The sequence below is a fragment of the Rhodamnia argentea genome, chromosome 3 (assembly GCF_020921035.1).
Source record: "Rhodamnia argentea isolate NSW1041297 chromosome 3, ASM2092103v1, whole genome shotgun sequence".
NCBI classification, from domain to species: Eukaryota; Viridiplantae; Streptophyta; class Magnoliopsida; order Myrtales; family Myrtaceae; genus Rhodamnia; species Rhodamnia argentea.
In genome coordinates this window covers 35,316,097-35,331,046 of record NC_063152.1, presented here as the reverse complement: position 1 = coordinate 35,331,046, position 14,950 = coordinate 35,316,097, and the positions used below count along the sequence as shown (strand labels likewise).

The window sequence follows — 14,950 nt, the reverse complement described above, 5'->3', positions numbered from 1 at the left end:
CACTCTCTCTCTTCTGCAACAAAAAAACTCTCTCTCTCTCTCTCTCCATGGCCATTAAACTCTCTTCACTCTCTCATCCTTGACCTTCACACTCGCCCACACCATGCCTTCCCGCCTTCGTCCTCCTCCTGCTCCTCCTGCACCGCCGCCTCCCTCCGCCGCGGCTCACCACCACCGCGACCACCACCACCCCCTCCTCCCCGCCATCCTCGCCGGCGCCGCGTCCCTCTCCGTCCTCCTCCTCTTCCTCGTCCTCCTCCTCTCCGTCTTCCTGTACCGCAAGCTCTCCCGCACCCGCACCGCACCCGCCGACTCCAAGTCCCCCCACCTCCGCCGCTTCTCCTACTCCCTCCTCCGCCGCTCCACCTCCTCCTTCTCCCCCTCCTCCCTCCTCGGCCACGGCGCCTTCGGGTCCGTCCACAAGGCCCTCCTCCCCTCCCACCCCTCCCCCCTCGCCGTCAAGCTTATGTCGTCGCCCTCCGTCTCCGCCGCGGCCGCCTCCTCGGACCGCGAGTTCCGCAACGAGCTCTCCCTCGCCCCCGTCCTCAACGGCTCGCCCCACATTGTCTCCATCCACGGCTACTCCACCAATCGCCGAGGTAACAGGCTCTTACTCGTCTACGAATTCATGCAAAATCGGAGCTTGCAAGATGCTCTGTTCGGCAAGAAGTGCGCCGAGCTCGCCGAGTGGCGCAGGCGGTTTGAAATCGCGGCTGATGTCGCGAGGGGGCTTGAGTATCTGCACCACTGTTGCGATCCCCCGGTGATTCACGGCGACATCAAGCCTAGCAATGTGTTGCTGGATTCGGAGTTTAGGGCGAAGATTGGGGATTTCGGGCTTGCTCGGTTGAAGACCGAGGAAATTATGGAGGAGGGTGACAATGTGGATGGGGGTGAGAATGGGACGGGGATGATCGTTGAGGAGGATAACAATGGATCCATCTTGGAGGAGTCAGAGAGTGTTGCGACCGGGTGTGATGAGGGCAGCAGTCGGTGTGGCGCGGAGCCCGAGAGCTGCGTGATCAGGGTCTTGGATTCGGATGAGTCTCTGGAGGTGGCTGTGGTGTCGCCTGAAATGGAATTAGAAAGAAGGAGTGTGTCCGAGGGGTGTTTCGACGGGACTAGCATAGAGAGCGGTAAGGATGTGAATCGAGCCAATGCCAGTGGGGCCGAGAAGAAGGGGAATTCGAGGAGTAATTGGTGGTGGAGGCAAGACAATGCAGGAGGGTCCGAGTCGGGGAGAGTGAAAGATTATGTCATGGAGTGGATCAGCAGTGAGATTAGGAAGGAAAGACCCAAGAGCGACTGGGTTTCATCCCCCAGTGCGGTAAAAGATGAGGGGTCGAGCCGGAAGCTCAAGCCGCCAAAGAAGCAGAGGAAAAGGTGGGAATGGTGGGCCTCGTTAGACGAGGAGAGAGCGCCGAAGAAGGTAAAAAAGCAAAGGCCGAAGGAGTGGTGGAGGGAGGAGTTCTGTGACGAGCTCTCAAAAAAGGCAAAGAAGAAGCGAGGGCATTGTTCGAGCGTCAGAGGAGAAATGTGGTGGCAGAAGGACGACGACTCTGTGCAGGAGAGGAAGAAGAGGAAGAGTAGGAGCAGTCGCAGCGGCATCGATTGGTGGATGGATGGATTGAGTGGAGAGCTGAGAAACGGGAGGAGGAATAGTCAGGAATGGTCTTGCACGAGCGCTGGCGACATGATACCGAAGAGCGGTGGTGTCAGTAGCACACCGAGTATGAGAGGGACTGTTTGCTACATTGCCCCCGAGTACGGTGGCGGCGGGCAATTGTCGGAGAAATGCGACGTGTATAGCTACGGCGTCTTGCTTCTGGTCTTAGTCTCCGGGAGGAGGCCGCTGCAAGTGACCGCCTCTCCGATGGCAGAGTTCGAGAGGGCCAATTTGATTTCATGGGCAAGGCAATTGGCTCAAAACGGGAGGCTCTTGGATCTTCTCGACAGCTCCTTACACTCACTGAACAAGGAACAGGCATTGCTCTGCATCACCATTGCCCTCCTCTGCCTCCAACGGTCGCCGGCGAAGCGACCAACCATGGCGGAGATCATTGGCATGCTCTCTGGCGAGGCCGAACCACCCCACCTGCCATTCGAGTTCTCCCCCTCACCGCCGTCCAATTTCCAGTTCAAGTCCCGGAAGAAGGCCCGGTGAGCTTTCAATCAGAATTCGATCCACACTTTGGTTTCCACTAACTGACTGTAAAGGGTGTAAAATGGCCGCTGGGTTTCAGCAATTGTTAGTCATTGGTTAGATTAATGATGCAACAAAAGATTGGGAAGGAAAAATGGGAATCGAAGGCTTCTTAGGCATCTCACTTTAGATACTGTTTTCTAAATCCATTGCAAAAACATATCATCCAACGCTAATCATCACTGTTATCACGTGACATGACGACACGATGTCGCCGATAAATTCATCGTATAACGCCCTTCCTTGCGCGTTTGGATGGTTGCTTTGGACAGCGGCTTCGGCCCTACAGCCTTCACATCATCGTTCTCGGCATCAGAATATTAATGATTTGATTGGGGACAGAGCAGAGCCCCCCACTTGAGCTTTTTTTGCTACTTGCAGCTGTTGAATTTGAGGAGTCACAGTACCGTTTGGTGGGTTGGGACATTGTGGAAAAAAGGAAAATGATTGTTTCTTCTTGGTTGCTTTCTCATCATCAATCGTCAGATCACTTCACAGAACAAGCACGTTCTGACTTTTTGCAGAGTGTTCCTCTGGGCCAAGACTTTCTTGGGCGGTCTCTGTGCTGCAAAAAGGGAGGAGCTTTTGAGGATTAGCAGAGTCGCACGAAAGTGGGCATCTCTGCTTTTCTTGTAGTTTGCGGTGCTCGGTGCAACTTTGATGGAGGCCAATCGAGTAGATTTCTTTTGCAATTAGGAGAGTCAACTTGGGGACGTAATTATGAGAAACGGTGAAAGCAAAAAATGGTGTTTGCGGCTCACGAGACTGGCCCGCGCCGTGCCGAGGATCGATCCGGGTCGACTCGATTAGGCCGCGCCATGTCGAGGATTGATCCGGGTCGACTTGACTCTCCACTTTTCGGCCTCGATGATGTTCGAAGCATGGCCGCCTCTTAATTTTGTGACATCATACATGCCTGTGGAATGGAATGAGTCGAGTATCAATTGGCCAATAGCAAAAGTCTACAATTATCCATACACTGTTATCCTCCTATTAAGCATAATCAGTGCTCTAGAAATGACATCATTCCACTTTAAGCATGGTTAATCAATGCATCGAAAACACTCGTTACTTTAAGCATGGTTAATCAGTGCATCGGAAACACTCGTTAATCAGACTGCTAATGAAAACATCCATCTTTGAATCTCCGACCCTTTCTATTTCATCGCTCTTTTTGGTTTCTTCTCAATTTCCATTTTTCGCCGTTTACTTCCTTTAAGCAAAACACGTCCTAAGATTTTGCGGCCGAGAAGCCTCACGAAGATGAATCGTGAAAAAAAATTCTCGGTACAGATCGACAGTTCTCGTCTCTCTCTTGTTCATTTTCGTTGATCTTGTTAATCAATCACATGGTTGATTAGAGAAGAATCCCACTGAATATTCACAGCACAACCATGTCTGGTGCTGCAGCAAACTTGACCTACCATACTAATCGACCATACACGGAACATAACAAAAGCATCTCTACATGGAGTGGTCCGAAGTCGCATTTTGGACCACCGCCATATATGGAAAACGACACATAAATGCTCTTCGTCCCTACGTAGTTCATACGTTCAAGCGCATTTGAATCGGGCCGGTCTACTCGGGTCCACCTGATTCAAAGCTCGGATCCAACCAAATTCAATACCCTTTCTTTCGTCTCTTTGCCCAATCTTTCAAGGGACCCAAAGAGGTACGTCGCGCGCAACGCTAGGTATATCAAAGATTGATCTTGCATCGTCCGGAAATCATAGCGATTGGATTGGCTCTTCTGTTGAGAATTCGAATGTGGTGCGTGTTATTCGAACGTTGGAATCGTGCTTGTTCAAATCGGTTAGTATGCCGATGGTTGAAAGCAGTCTCATCAGACCTCGCTTTACAGGGCAGCCGATGCTTGAAACAACGCGAGGATATGACTTCAACACAGCAAAAATCTATTTAGGAGAAATTTTGGACTTGACCCGACCCGACCCGACTCGACCCGATCAATCGAGACTAATCGGAACCGACACATTCTTTCCGACTTTTAGTGCAAAAAAAGAGAATAGAGCTTTGTATTTATATTGGAAATAATTTAGATCTGATATGAGATAACATGAATAGCCAATATAAATGTGAAATGAATTTACCAAATGAGCAAGCTGGACTCGACTCTATCTAAAAAGCGAAATGAGTTTACATGCACTCATTAATTTTTGCTACAAAAGGGTTTGTGATTACAATAATGATGTGAATAATGAACACGAATTTAAGGCAAGTGAGCCACGAGAAAAAATATTAAGTAGGTCGGCCTTGCCACGTAAAAAGTAAGACACTCGGCGCTCGTCACGTGTCTTGTTGGGCTCCACCGGTTAGTGTAAAGGTTTTTTTTTTTCTTCCTTCATCGTTTTTTACATTTAGCCAAAGAGACTATCTGTTCATCGTCTCTTCGCCTGCATTCTTTCCCCCACCCACATTGTCGACACCTTCAACTTCTCGGACTGCCTATCCCTTGCCCTCACCCAGCGAAATCGATCTTCGCATGTGGTCGGTCGCCGGCCCGCGACGAGGAAGAATGAAAAAAAAAAATAAAAGAACCAAAAGAAAGAGAGAAACAAAGGTGAAGAAGAAGAGAATGACAAGGTGTTGACAAGAGCCAAAGAGACTAATCAGTGGAGCGACATGAACATGCGACATGCGCCAAATGAAATATCTAACCGTCTACCCGTCCACGTAGCAAAATTGACTCACCTAATATTTCCTCAGCGAGTCAGCGTGCTGCTCTGCGTCTCTACACTCGACCCGACACTCCTCTCCATCGCTACTTTGGCTTCCCATGGCCTCTCACCCCCAAAAAGACGGCGCTCCTCCACCCTTTGGCCGCCGTCCCCCGCGGCCGCCGTGCGTCCTCCTTCTCCGGCACCCTCTTCAGTTCTCCCTCTTCAACCGTCCCCTCCCCGACAACTTCCACTTCCTCAAGCCCTGGGAATCACCGCTCCCCCTTGACGACTTCCTCTCCTCCGACAATGCCTGCTCCGCCGAGGCGATCCTCACCTCCGGCAAAGTTCCGGTCACCGCCGACATGCTCCGGCGGCTCCCGGAGGTCCGCCTCGTCGTCACCACCAGCGCGGGCCTCAACCACATCGACCTGGCCGAGTGCCGGAGGCGCGGGATCGCGATCGCCAACGCGGGGGGCGCGTACTCGGAGGACGTGGCGGATTTGGCGGTCGGACTGCTGATCGACGTGCTGAGGAAGGTCTCGGCGAGCGACCGGTACGTGAGGCGTGGATTGTGGAGTAGTGAGGGTGAATTCGCACTCGGTTCGAAGGTAATAGAGCTCGCTTTGTCCTTAGTAGTTGTTTGGATGAGCGTTTAGTAAACAGGAGAGGAGAATTAAGTGAAAGTGAGCTTTAACGGAACGTGCAAAGGTCGGCATTTTAGTAACACGACAACTTGACAACCGAGTTTCGCCATTGATGATCATGCGCGCTGTTATATTATTCTTAAAGCTTTGGCCTTTGGACCATGGAGAGATTGATGATTATTTTTCCAGCTGAACATAATCATTTGACGACGGTGCGATGTGCTTTGTATGGATCGACTTCTGGAGAAAGAATAGGAGAATAGGACAGCATCGTTTTCGCTTGTTTCTCGAGGTAGAAGCGTTTCTTTGATTGTTCCACTATCATTTGGTCTGATCAGGTGAAGGATGTTTGTACCGATCGAGCCAGCCCCTAAGTCGAGACCTTTAACTCTTTGGGATGGCCAATCATGATTGTTTGACAATAAATAGCCATGATCTGTATCAAGGGTCTACCTTCTAGTTGTTATGGACCTCAAATGTCTAGTAGGGGATAACACTAATAATTTAACGTATAAACACTGTGTCTAGATGCATAATGAGCTTTTTCGTCGTGACCGGCAGAAAACCTCTCTATTATTAGATGGTCTTTTCAAAGATTGGATTTAGCTGTTCTCCTTCATTCAAGTCTAACGCATTCAACTTCCTAAAACTTTTAAATTTTGATTTATCTAGTGTTCATGTGTCCAATTATAACCGTAAATATGATAGGTAAGATCTTCCATTTATGGTCGATTTTTAGTTCCCAAGTTTTAGCTTTGATGGGGGAGTTCGGTCTTATATGTTGTTTGGCAGAGTTATATGGTCTTGAGCATCCCCTAGCTTAATAAATTCAATTGTTCAATTACTGAATTTTTTACCAAATGTTGTAATTTGGGTTACTCCATGTTTTACAGCCATGTTAGGAAGTGTTTTATAGCAACGTGATCGAAATTATGAATGTTTTTCTTCTCTTGAAAATGTGATGGAATTGACTGTGAAGCACAGTTGGACAACCCATTTAGGGTCAGTGACAGAAGCGGCATATCATAATGCCCTCTGAACTGGTTGACTTAACTCATGCCAGCGTGATTTTCTGTCGCTAGTGCGGTATGGATTTAGAATAGTATGTCGTCATTTATTTCCATAATTCAGGTAGAATTGTTCCATTTTATACCACTTGATCTTATTGTCTCAGTTATACATGAAGTGTAAATTCTATCTTCTCTGCTTGTGGCGATGATTTCACTTGCAGCTGGGAGGCAAGAGAGTCGGAATTGTCGGATTGGGAAGCATCGGATTAAAAGTTGCTAAAAGGCTTGAGGCCTTTGGATGTGCCATTTCATATCAGTCAAGGAAGAAAAAGCCACACGCTTCGTATGCTTTCTATTCCAATGTCTATGAGCTCGCCGCTAACTGCGATGCCCTCGTAATCTGCTGCTGCCTAAATGAGCAAACCCACCACATGATCAATAGGGAAGTGCTATTAGCTTTGGGGAAGGACGGTGTGATTGTTAACATTGGGCGTGGATCAATTATCGATGAAAAGGAAATGGTGCAACTTCTAGTCCAAGGGGAGCTTGGAGGAGCCGGCTTAGATGTGTTTGAGAATGAGCCCAAAGTTCCTGAAGAGCTCCTTGCTCTTGATAATGTCGTATTATCCCCACATACAGCTGCTTTTACCCCGGAATCCTTTTCGGATCTATGCGATCTGGTCATTGGGAATTTGGAAGCTTTCTTTTCAAATAAGCCCTTGCTTTCCCCTGTGTTGGATGAGTGAACCCGACTGCTCCGCCGGGCTGTATTGGCTCCGTTACCGCTGCATACAGTGGTCTCAAGATGTGTGCCTTGACGGGTGCCTTGATGGGAGCTGTTTTGCATTGCTACAAGCGTGTTTGGTGCGGCTAACCAACCGTCTGTGGCCACGGGATGGTAATAATACGATCATCTCGAAAAGGAGCCAACTCAACTGTCGATTATTTTCTTCCCTGCGATGGTTTCATTCCTGTTGGATTTGTTGTCAATCCTTTGCAGAATCGGCGAAAGCCAACTGATTTGTACGATAGTCTGTCAGATGCTACTCTCTGTTCAGCTGCTCGATTCTCTTTCGAAGCCGAGGAAGTGAAGAGATGATGAATCGTGATACCGGGGTAGGCCTTGTTTTAACTGTCGCATTTGTCATTGGAAAAATGTTGATTACTGAACACTTTTCGGCGAAAATGAAGACAGTATCATCAAATCCTGTGTTGTGTATTCTAGCTCTCTAGATCTAATGATACTGGGGAGGTATTATTGAGCAATGTTTAACCAGTTCCTCGGAGGTATGCGTTAATCAGACACCTTAACAAAAACGGACACGTTGTTATCATTCTCTCATGCCTGTAAACAAAATCTGTGCATGATTCCATTTCATCGCTGTTTTTTCTTTCTTCTCGTTTTTCTTCTTTATAGTTTGCTTTTTTAAACCAAACTCATCCTAAAACTCATAGGCGAGAAGCCTAATGAAGGAAAATCTTAGAATTTCTACGTACACTTTAAGGGTTAGATTGGTTGCGCAATTGAGAAATCCATCCCATCACGTCTGTATGTTTCCTTTTCGTTAATCTTGATGTTAGCACATAGTTAATTGAAAAGAAGCCAGCTGAAATTTATAGAACTAGTACCTTTTGGCAATGCAATAAACAATTCATGACCTCCAATAATGATGACCATATACAAAAACATAGCAGCGAAGACATGGCAGAGCAATGTCGATGGGACAACTGATGTCCCGAAGTCCAAGTAGCATTTGGACCACTAGCATGTATGGACACATCAATGCTCTTAGTAACCCTACTGAAGTTCATGCATTCAAACACATTTGAATTTAGTCAAATCTACTCGGGTCCAACTGATTTAAATCTCGAATACACCAAAATTTAATGTTCTCTTGTTGTCTCTTTGCCCAATCTGATTGCGATGGACTCAAGAGGTACGTGCAAAATTGATTTCGTAACGTTCGAATATTTAGACATTGATTGATTTCTTTTTAAATGAGAGTTTGAATGCGACTCATGTTACCGAATGTTGAATTGTGCTCGTTCAAAATCGATCGGTACGCGAATGTTAGAAGGAGTATCGCTGAACCTAGCTTTAATGGTGACGATGTTTGTAAGTAACATGATAATGTGAATTCAACAAGACGAAAATCTATTGAGGGGAAATTCCTAGTTTACACGACACGGTTATTTGAGAACAACATTGTAGCGACCCAATCCGGCGAGGGCGGGAAGTGATTGCCAAGGCGAGAGGGCTAGGACAAGGAGCGGTTTTCGGCAGGCTTCTAGGATGGCAAATGGCGCATGAATGAAATGAATAATGCACTAAATATGAGGAGAGTTTGTGGATCCTTTATGTGAAACAGGAAATAACTTTATAATAGATGTATTTTGACGTAACGACAACACTTGACAATGTTAAGTGTGCTTAGTTGAAAGCACAAACGGGGATGAGTGGAATATTAGGAAAGTACCTATTTATACTTTAAAGGACAAAATCGAAAAGTTCAATAAGGATCAAAGGACAAAACTGTAAGGCTCGGTATGGGACATGTCAAATCACACAATATCTTGAGTGAATTAATCCAAAGGTGTCACAATATGATATCATAGCTTAGACTGCGTAATTTTTTTTATCTATTTATTTATACTTTATGGGATGTTGTGCGGTTGTGTGATAATTTACGCGTCATATTTTGTTTGGCACTAAGTTGCATGTTTCATTTTGCCTTCATGTAATCAAGGATTCTGATTCGAAGATGCTTGCTTCGCTTTGTGAGAATACTAAAGGCAATCGAGTCGTTATCGAGGTATTGTTGATCCACTTACGTAACGTAACTTCAAAGGGAGTTGAGTTTGTCGGTTTCCAACAATTGAAAGGATAGCTAGCGTCGGCTTTTAAAGAGATTTCGGCTGTGTTTCTATGCAGAATGATAAAGTCGTGTCATATACTTCTAGACAATTGAAATTACATCAGAAAAGTGGTCTACTTTGTGTGGCAAAAAAGGTGAATTGCGTGTTGATACTCATATGGTCATACCGGTGATTTCTTAATTTCTGGATCTTGTGTTCAAAGAATGTTTGCTACGAATTGACGATATAGGATTGCCTAAAGTTATAGTAGAGGTGAATGCATAAGATTTCGATGTTGTCTTAGGATTGAATTTGTTATCCTTGCCTCATGCTACCCTTGTTTGCTATTCAAAGTGAGTTCTCTTTCGACTTTCAAATTAACGGAAATTCTCTATTTCGAAAAATTGTAAAAGCGCTTTTCAAAGAGTGATCTCAACTTTGCAAACGAGGAGACTGTTGAAAAAAGGGTTGTTGTGGTTATTTGGCTTGCGTAAAAGACACGAGAAATGATGTCGTAAAGCTGAAAAATGTTGGCGTTTGAGGGAGTTTTTAGATTTATTTCCTAAGGATTAACCGTCTTTTCTTCATGATAGAGAGATTAATTGTTATGGGGCACCACATTGGCGAATACATTTTGAACCCTATAGTAGGCGTGTGATTCGGGCACGAACCATGTGGAAGTTGGACAGCCTATAACGACCCGGTCCCACGAGAACCGGGAGTAATCTGCGGGGCAAAAGAGTCCGAATATGGAGCGGTTCCTAGGATGGCGAATGGGGTGGAACAAATTGAATCGTGCATTGTGTAGGGGAAAATGTCCTTAGATTATATATTTGAAATTGAAAATAACTTACAAGATGTGCTTTTTGACGTAACAACACTTAGCATTAGAACCATAATGTTAAGCGTGCTTAGGTAAGAGTACTTTCGAGATGATAACAATCAAAACAAACAATACCCGATCCAGAGTTATAAGAAGGGACAATGACACAAATAGACCATGAAATTTGATTCAATATGTAATGTAGTCTCTAAATTTTTAATTTAACTAATATGGTCCTTGAACTTTGACTTAATGAGCAATGTGGTCCATAAAATTTTAATTTAACCATTATGGTCCCCGACCTTTTGGAACGTGTTTAACTTAGTTCAACTTAGTTCTCGAACTTAATAACTTTTAGAACATATTCATTTTAATCCCTAAACATGAATCAATGGAAGAACTATATTAAATATATTCCTAAATTGAATATATTCTAAAAGTTATTAAGTTCGGGAACTAAGTTGAACATGTTTCAAAATTTTTGGGATCATATTGATCAAATTAAAAGTTTAAAAATCACATTATACATTAAGTAAAAATTTAAGAATCATTTGTGTTATTTTGCCATATAAGAAATAGCAACACACACATTCCAATTTGCATTTTGTGGGAAAAGAGGCTTTGTTTTAGCATCGAGAATGATTTATCCTTCAGATGATATGATATGACATGACATGACATGAAGAACTGGTACGAATATGATGCGAAATTCATCTAACGTGCGAACTCCCCAAGGATAAATTTATTTACGCGAAATTCATGGCAGTGGGCCCCCATAATGTAATGGCGCCAAATTCCTCGGAGTCTCCATCGCCTTTCCCGAGCTCTGGAATCTCTACCTTCGACCGGACACTCCTCTCAATCACTACCTTTGAGTCTTTGACTTTCCCATGGCCTCTCACGCCCAAAACGACGGCGCTCCTTCGCCCCTTCACCGCCGTTCCCCGCCGCGCGTCCTCCTCCTCCGCAAGCCCCATCACTTCTCCCTCATCAACCGTCCCCTCCCTGACAACTTCCACTTCCTCAAGCCATGGGAATCGCCGCTCCCCTTTGACGACTTCCTCTCCTCCCCCGATGCCCGCGCCGCCGAGGCGATCCTCACCTACGGTGGAGCTCCGGTCACTGCCGACATGCTCCGGCGGCTCCCGGAGGCCCGCCTTGTAGTCACCGCCAGCGCGGGCCTCAACCACATCGACCTGGCCGAGTGCCGGAGGCGGGGGATCGCGATCGCCTGCTCGGGGGACGCGTACACGGATGCCGTGGCGGATTTGGCGGTCGGACTGCTGATCGACGTGCTGAGGAAGCTCTCGGCGGGCGACCGGTACTTGAGGCGTGGATTGTGGAGTAGCGAGGGTGAATTTGCACTCGGATCGAAGGTTTTAATGCTTGCTTGCTCTATGTATCTGTCAGTGAGGATTTTCGATATCAATAATTTTCTGGATAAAGGAGAATTAAGTGAAAGCGAGCTTTAATTGAATGTGCAAGAGTCAGCATTTTAGTAGTCTACAATTTAAGAACTGAGTTTCGCCACTGATGATTGTAGGGAGAATGATGAGTATCTTAGGTAAACATGATCATTTGACGAATGTTGCTACGTGCTTTGAATGGATCGACTTCTGGAGAAAGAATTGTTGAACAGGACGGTATAGTTTAGTTGTTACTTGTCTATTGAGTTAGAATTAGATTGCTGCACTTTATAATCAGGTGGAGGATGTTTATACCGAGCGAAAGAGCCCCTAAGTCCAGACCTTTAGCTCTTTGGGCTGGTCAATCATGAATGTGTGACGAGAAAAAGTCTATCTTTAGGAAGAAAAGTCTATCTTAGAGTTATTATGGGCCTCAGACTTCTCGTGGGGGGGTAACACTAGTAATTTAAGGTGTAAATACTGTGTATAGATGCATAAAAAAGCTTTTTTGTCATGATGGGCGAAAAAACCTCTCTATGAATAGATGATCTTTTGAAAGATTGGATTTAGTTATTTCCCTTTGTTCAACTGTAATGCATTCAACTTTGTAAAGTTTTTAAAACTTTTTATTTGTCTGGTGTTCATGGGTCCGATTATAACAGTGAAAATGATAGGTTAGATCTTCCATTTAAGGCAGATGTTTAGTTCCTAAGATTTAGCTTTGATGGGGAGTTCGGTCTGATATGTTGTCCGACAGAGTTATATGCTCTTGTGCATCCCCTGGCTTGGCTTAGTAAATTCAACGGTGCAATTACTGATTTTGTTGTCAAATTGCAATATGGGTTGCTCCATGTTTTACAGCCATGGGATAAAGTGTTTCATAGGAAGGCAATTGAAATTATGAATAATTTATCCTTCCTTGACAAATTTTATGCTGATGGATTTGACTTGAAGACACTTGGACATTCTGTTTAGGGCGAGTAACAGATGCGGCATAACATTAGGCCCTCTGAACTGGTTGACTCAACTCATGCTTGTGTGGTTTTCTGTTACTAGGGAGGTGTACATGTAGAATAGGACGTTGTCATTTGTTTCCATGATTCAGGGAGAAGTTACATGTGACTTGATCTTATTTTTCACTTATACATGAAGTGTAACTCATATATTCTCTGCTTGTGGTGGTAATTTCACTTGCAGCTGGGTGGCAAGAGAGTCGGAATTGTTGGATTGGGGAGGATTGGCCTAGAGGTTGCTAAAAGGCTTGAAGCCTTTGGATGTGCCATTTCATATCAGTCAAGGAAGAAAAAGCCATACGTTTCGTATGCTTTCTATTCCAATGTCTATGAGCTCGCCACTAACTGCGATGCCCTCGTAATCTGTTGTGGCCTGACTGAGGAAACCCACCACATGATCAACAGGGAAGTGCTATTAGCTTTGGGGAAGGAAGGTGTGATTGTTAACGTTGCGCGTGGATCAATTATTGATGAAAAGGAAATGGTGCAACTTCTAGTCCAGGGAGAGCTTGGAGGCGCTGGCTTAGATGTGTTTGAGAATGAGCCCAGTGTTCCTGAAGAGCTCCTTGCTCTTGATAATGTCGTGTTATCACCGCATACAGCTGTTTATACCCCGGAAACCTTATCAGATTTATGCGATCTCGTCGTCGGGAACTTGGAAGCTTTCTTTTCGAATAAGCCCTTGCTTTCCCCTGTGTTATATGAGCGAACCGGCTGCTCCGCCGGTATTGGCTCTGTTACCACTACTAAACCAGATTCAGTTGGCTTTACCTGAAGCAGTCTTTCACCATACTGTGGTCTCAATATGTTTGCCTTGATGGCATCTGTTTTGCATCACTGCAAGCAGTGTTTGGTGCAGCTAAGCCAGCTCTCTGTGGCCACGGGATTGCAATAATAAGATCATCTCGAAAAGGAGCCAACACGCGATGGTTTCATCCTGTTGTATCTGTTCAATCCTTTCAACAATCGGCGAAAGCCAACTGATTGCTCGATAGTCTGTCAGGTGCTACGAAGGAAGCCGAGGAAGGAAAGAGATGATGAATCGAAATGCCGGGTAAGGCCTTGCTTTAACGGTTACATTCGTCCTTGGGTGCAAGTCTCCGGAATGGGGACATGTCGATTACTGAACACTTCTCCATGAAAATGATAGTAGGAGGCCGTATCGAGTAATAATTAGCCAGTTCCACGGAGGTATTCGTTAATCAGATACCTTAACAAAAACAGACGCATTGTTTTTTTCTTTTTCTTTTTTGGTAAAGTAAAACAGGCACATTGTTATTATTCCCTTATGTCTATAAACAAAATATGCGCGAAATTCTAATCCATTGCTCTTTTTTTTTTCTTTCTTCTCAATTTTATTTTTCTTGGCTTACTTCTTCGACGCATCCTAAAACTTCAAGGCGAGAAGCCTAATGAAGGTGAAATCATAAAATTTCATCGTGCATTTTAAGGGTTAAGTCAGTTGCGCAGTCGAGAGAAACCCATCCTATCACGTCTGTCTTTTCCCGTTTTGTTGATCTTGATATTTGTTGTTAGCACACAGTTAATTGAAAAGAAGCCTACTGAATATACAGTACAAATGCGTTTTGGTATTGCCGGAGTCATGACCGACGATCCTGATCACCATATACAAAACTGAGTAACGAAGACATGGCAAAGTAACATCGATCGGACGACGTCAATATTCCCATGTACCAAGTCCACGTAGCATTTGGACCAACTAGCATGCATGGACCAGACACATCATTGCTCTTGGTCCCTACTAAGTTCGTACGTTCAATCACAGTTGAATTTAGTCAATCGGCTCGGGTCCAACTGATTCAAATCTCAAGCCCACCAAGATTTTAATGTTTTCTTTTTGACTCTTTGCCAAATCTGATTACAACGTACTCGAGAGGTACGGGCAAAACTAATTTCGTAACGATCGAATATTTAGTGATTAGATGATTTCTTTTTAAATGAGAGTTGAGCGCGACGCATGTTGTCAAATATTGAATTGTGCTCATTGAAAATACATTGGCAAGCGAATGTTGGAAAGTAGTCTTGTTTGAACCTAGCTTTGAAGGTAACAATGTTTGTAAGTGACATGATAATGTGGGTTCAACAAGACAAAAATTTATTGAGGGGAAATTCTAAACTGACACTACACGATTATTTGAGAATAGTAGTGTAACAACCCGGTCCAACGAGGGCAAGAAGCAATTGTCGAGGCAAGAGGGCTTGGACAAGGAGCGGGTCCCGAGAGGCTTCTAAGATAACAAATGGGGAATGAATGAAATGAATTATGCAATAAATATGGGGAGAATTTATTGAT

The 14,950-nt window shown here is 44.9% G+C and overlaps 3 protein-coding genes across 4 annotated transcripts; all 3 read left to right on the top strand.

Moving 5' to 3' along the window:
- On the top strand, window positions 1-2,320 carry LOC115728430 (receptor-like serine/threonine-protein kinase At2g45590). The gene has a single exon (XM_030658765.2). It carries the CDS (start codon window positions 104-106, stop codon window positions 2,162-2,164), a length of 2,061 nt encoding a protein of 686 aa, XP_030514625.1. The 5' UTR covers window positions 1-103; the 3' UTR covers window positions 2,165-2,320.
- A 2,610-nt stretch (window positions 2,321-4,930) lies between these two features.
- On the top strand, window positions 4,931-7,560 carry LOC115728432 (glyoxylate/hydroxypyruvate reductase HPR3-like). The gene is made up of 3 exons (XM_048275959.1): window positions 4,931-5,492; window positions 6,760-7,398; window positions 7,429-7,560. Exons 1-2 carry the CDS (start codon window positions 5,001-5,003, stop codon window positions 7,282-7,284), a joined length of 1,017 nt encoding a protein of 338 aa, XP_048131916.1. The 5' UTR covers window positions 4,931-5,000; the 3' UTR covers window positions 7,285-7,398; window positions 7,429-7,560.
- Window positions 7,561-11,047: 3,487 nt separating this feature from the next.
- On the top strand, window positions 11,048-13,423 carry LOC115728433 (glyoxylate/hydroxypyruvate reductase HPR3-like). Of its 2 annotated transcripts, XM_048275958.1 has the most exons (3): window positions 11,056-11,066; window positions 11,097-11,593; window positions 12,821-13,423. In XM_048275958.1, the coding sequence occupies exons 2-3, from the start codon at window positions 11,108-11,110 to the stop codon at window positions 13,409-13,411; spliced, it is 1,077 nt and encodes a 358-aa protein (XP_048131915.1). In that variant the 5' UTR covers window positions 11,056-11,066; window positions 11,097-11,107; the 3' UTR covers window positions 13,412-13,423. The 2 variants fall into 2 exon arrangements, with proteins under 2 accessions (XP_048131914.1, XP_048131915.1); XM_048275957.1 differs by having other exon boundaries at window positions 11,048-11,593.
- The last annotated feature ends 1,527 nt before the right edge of the window (window positions 13,424-14,950 follow it).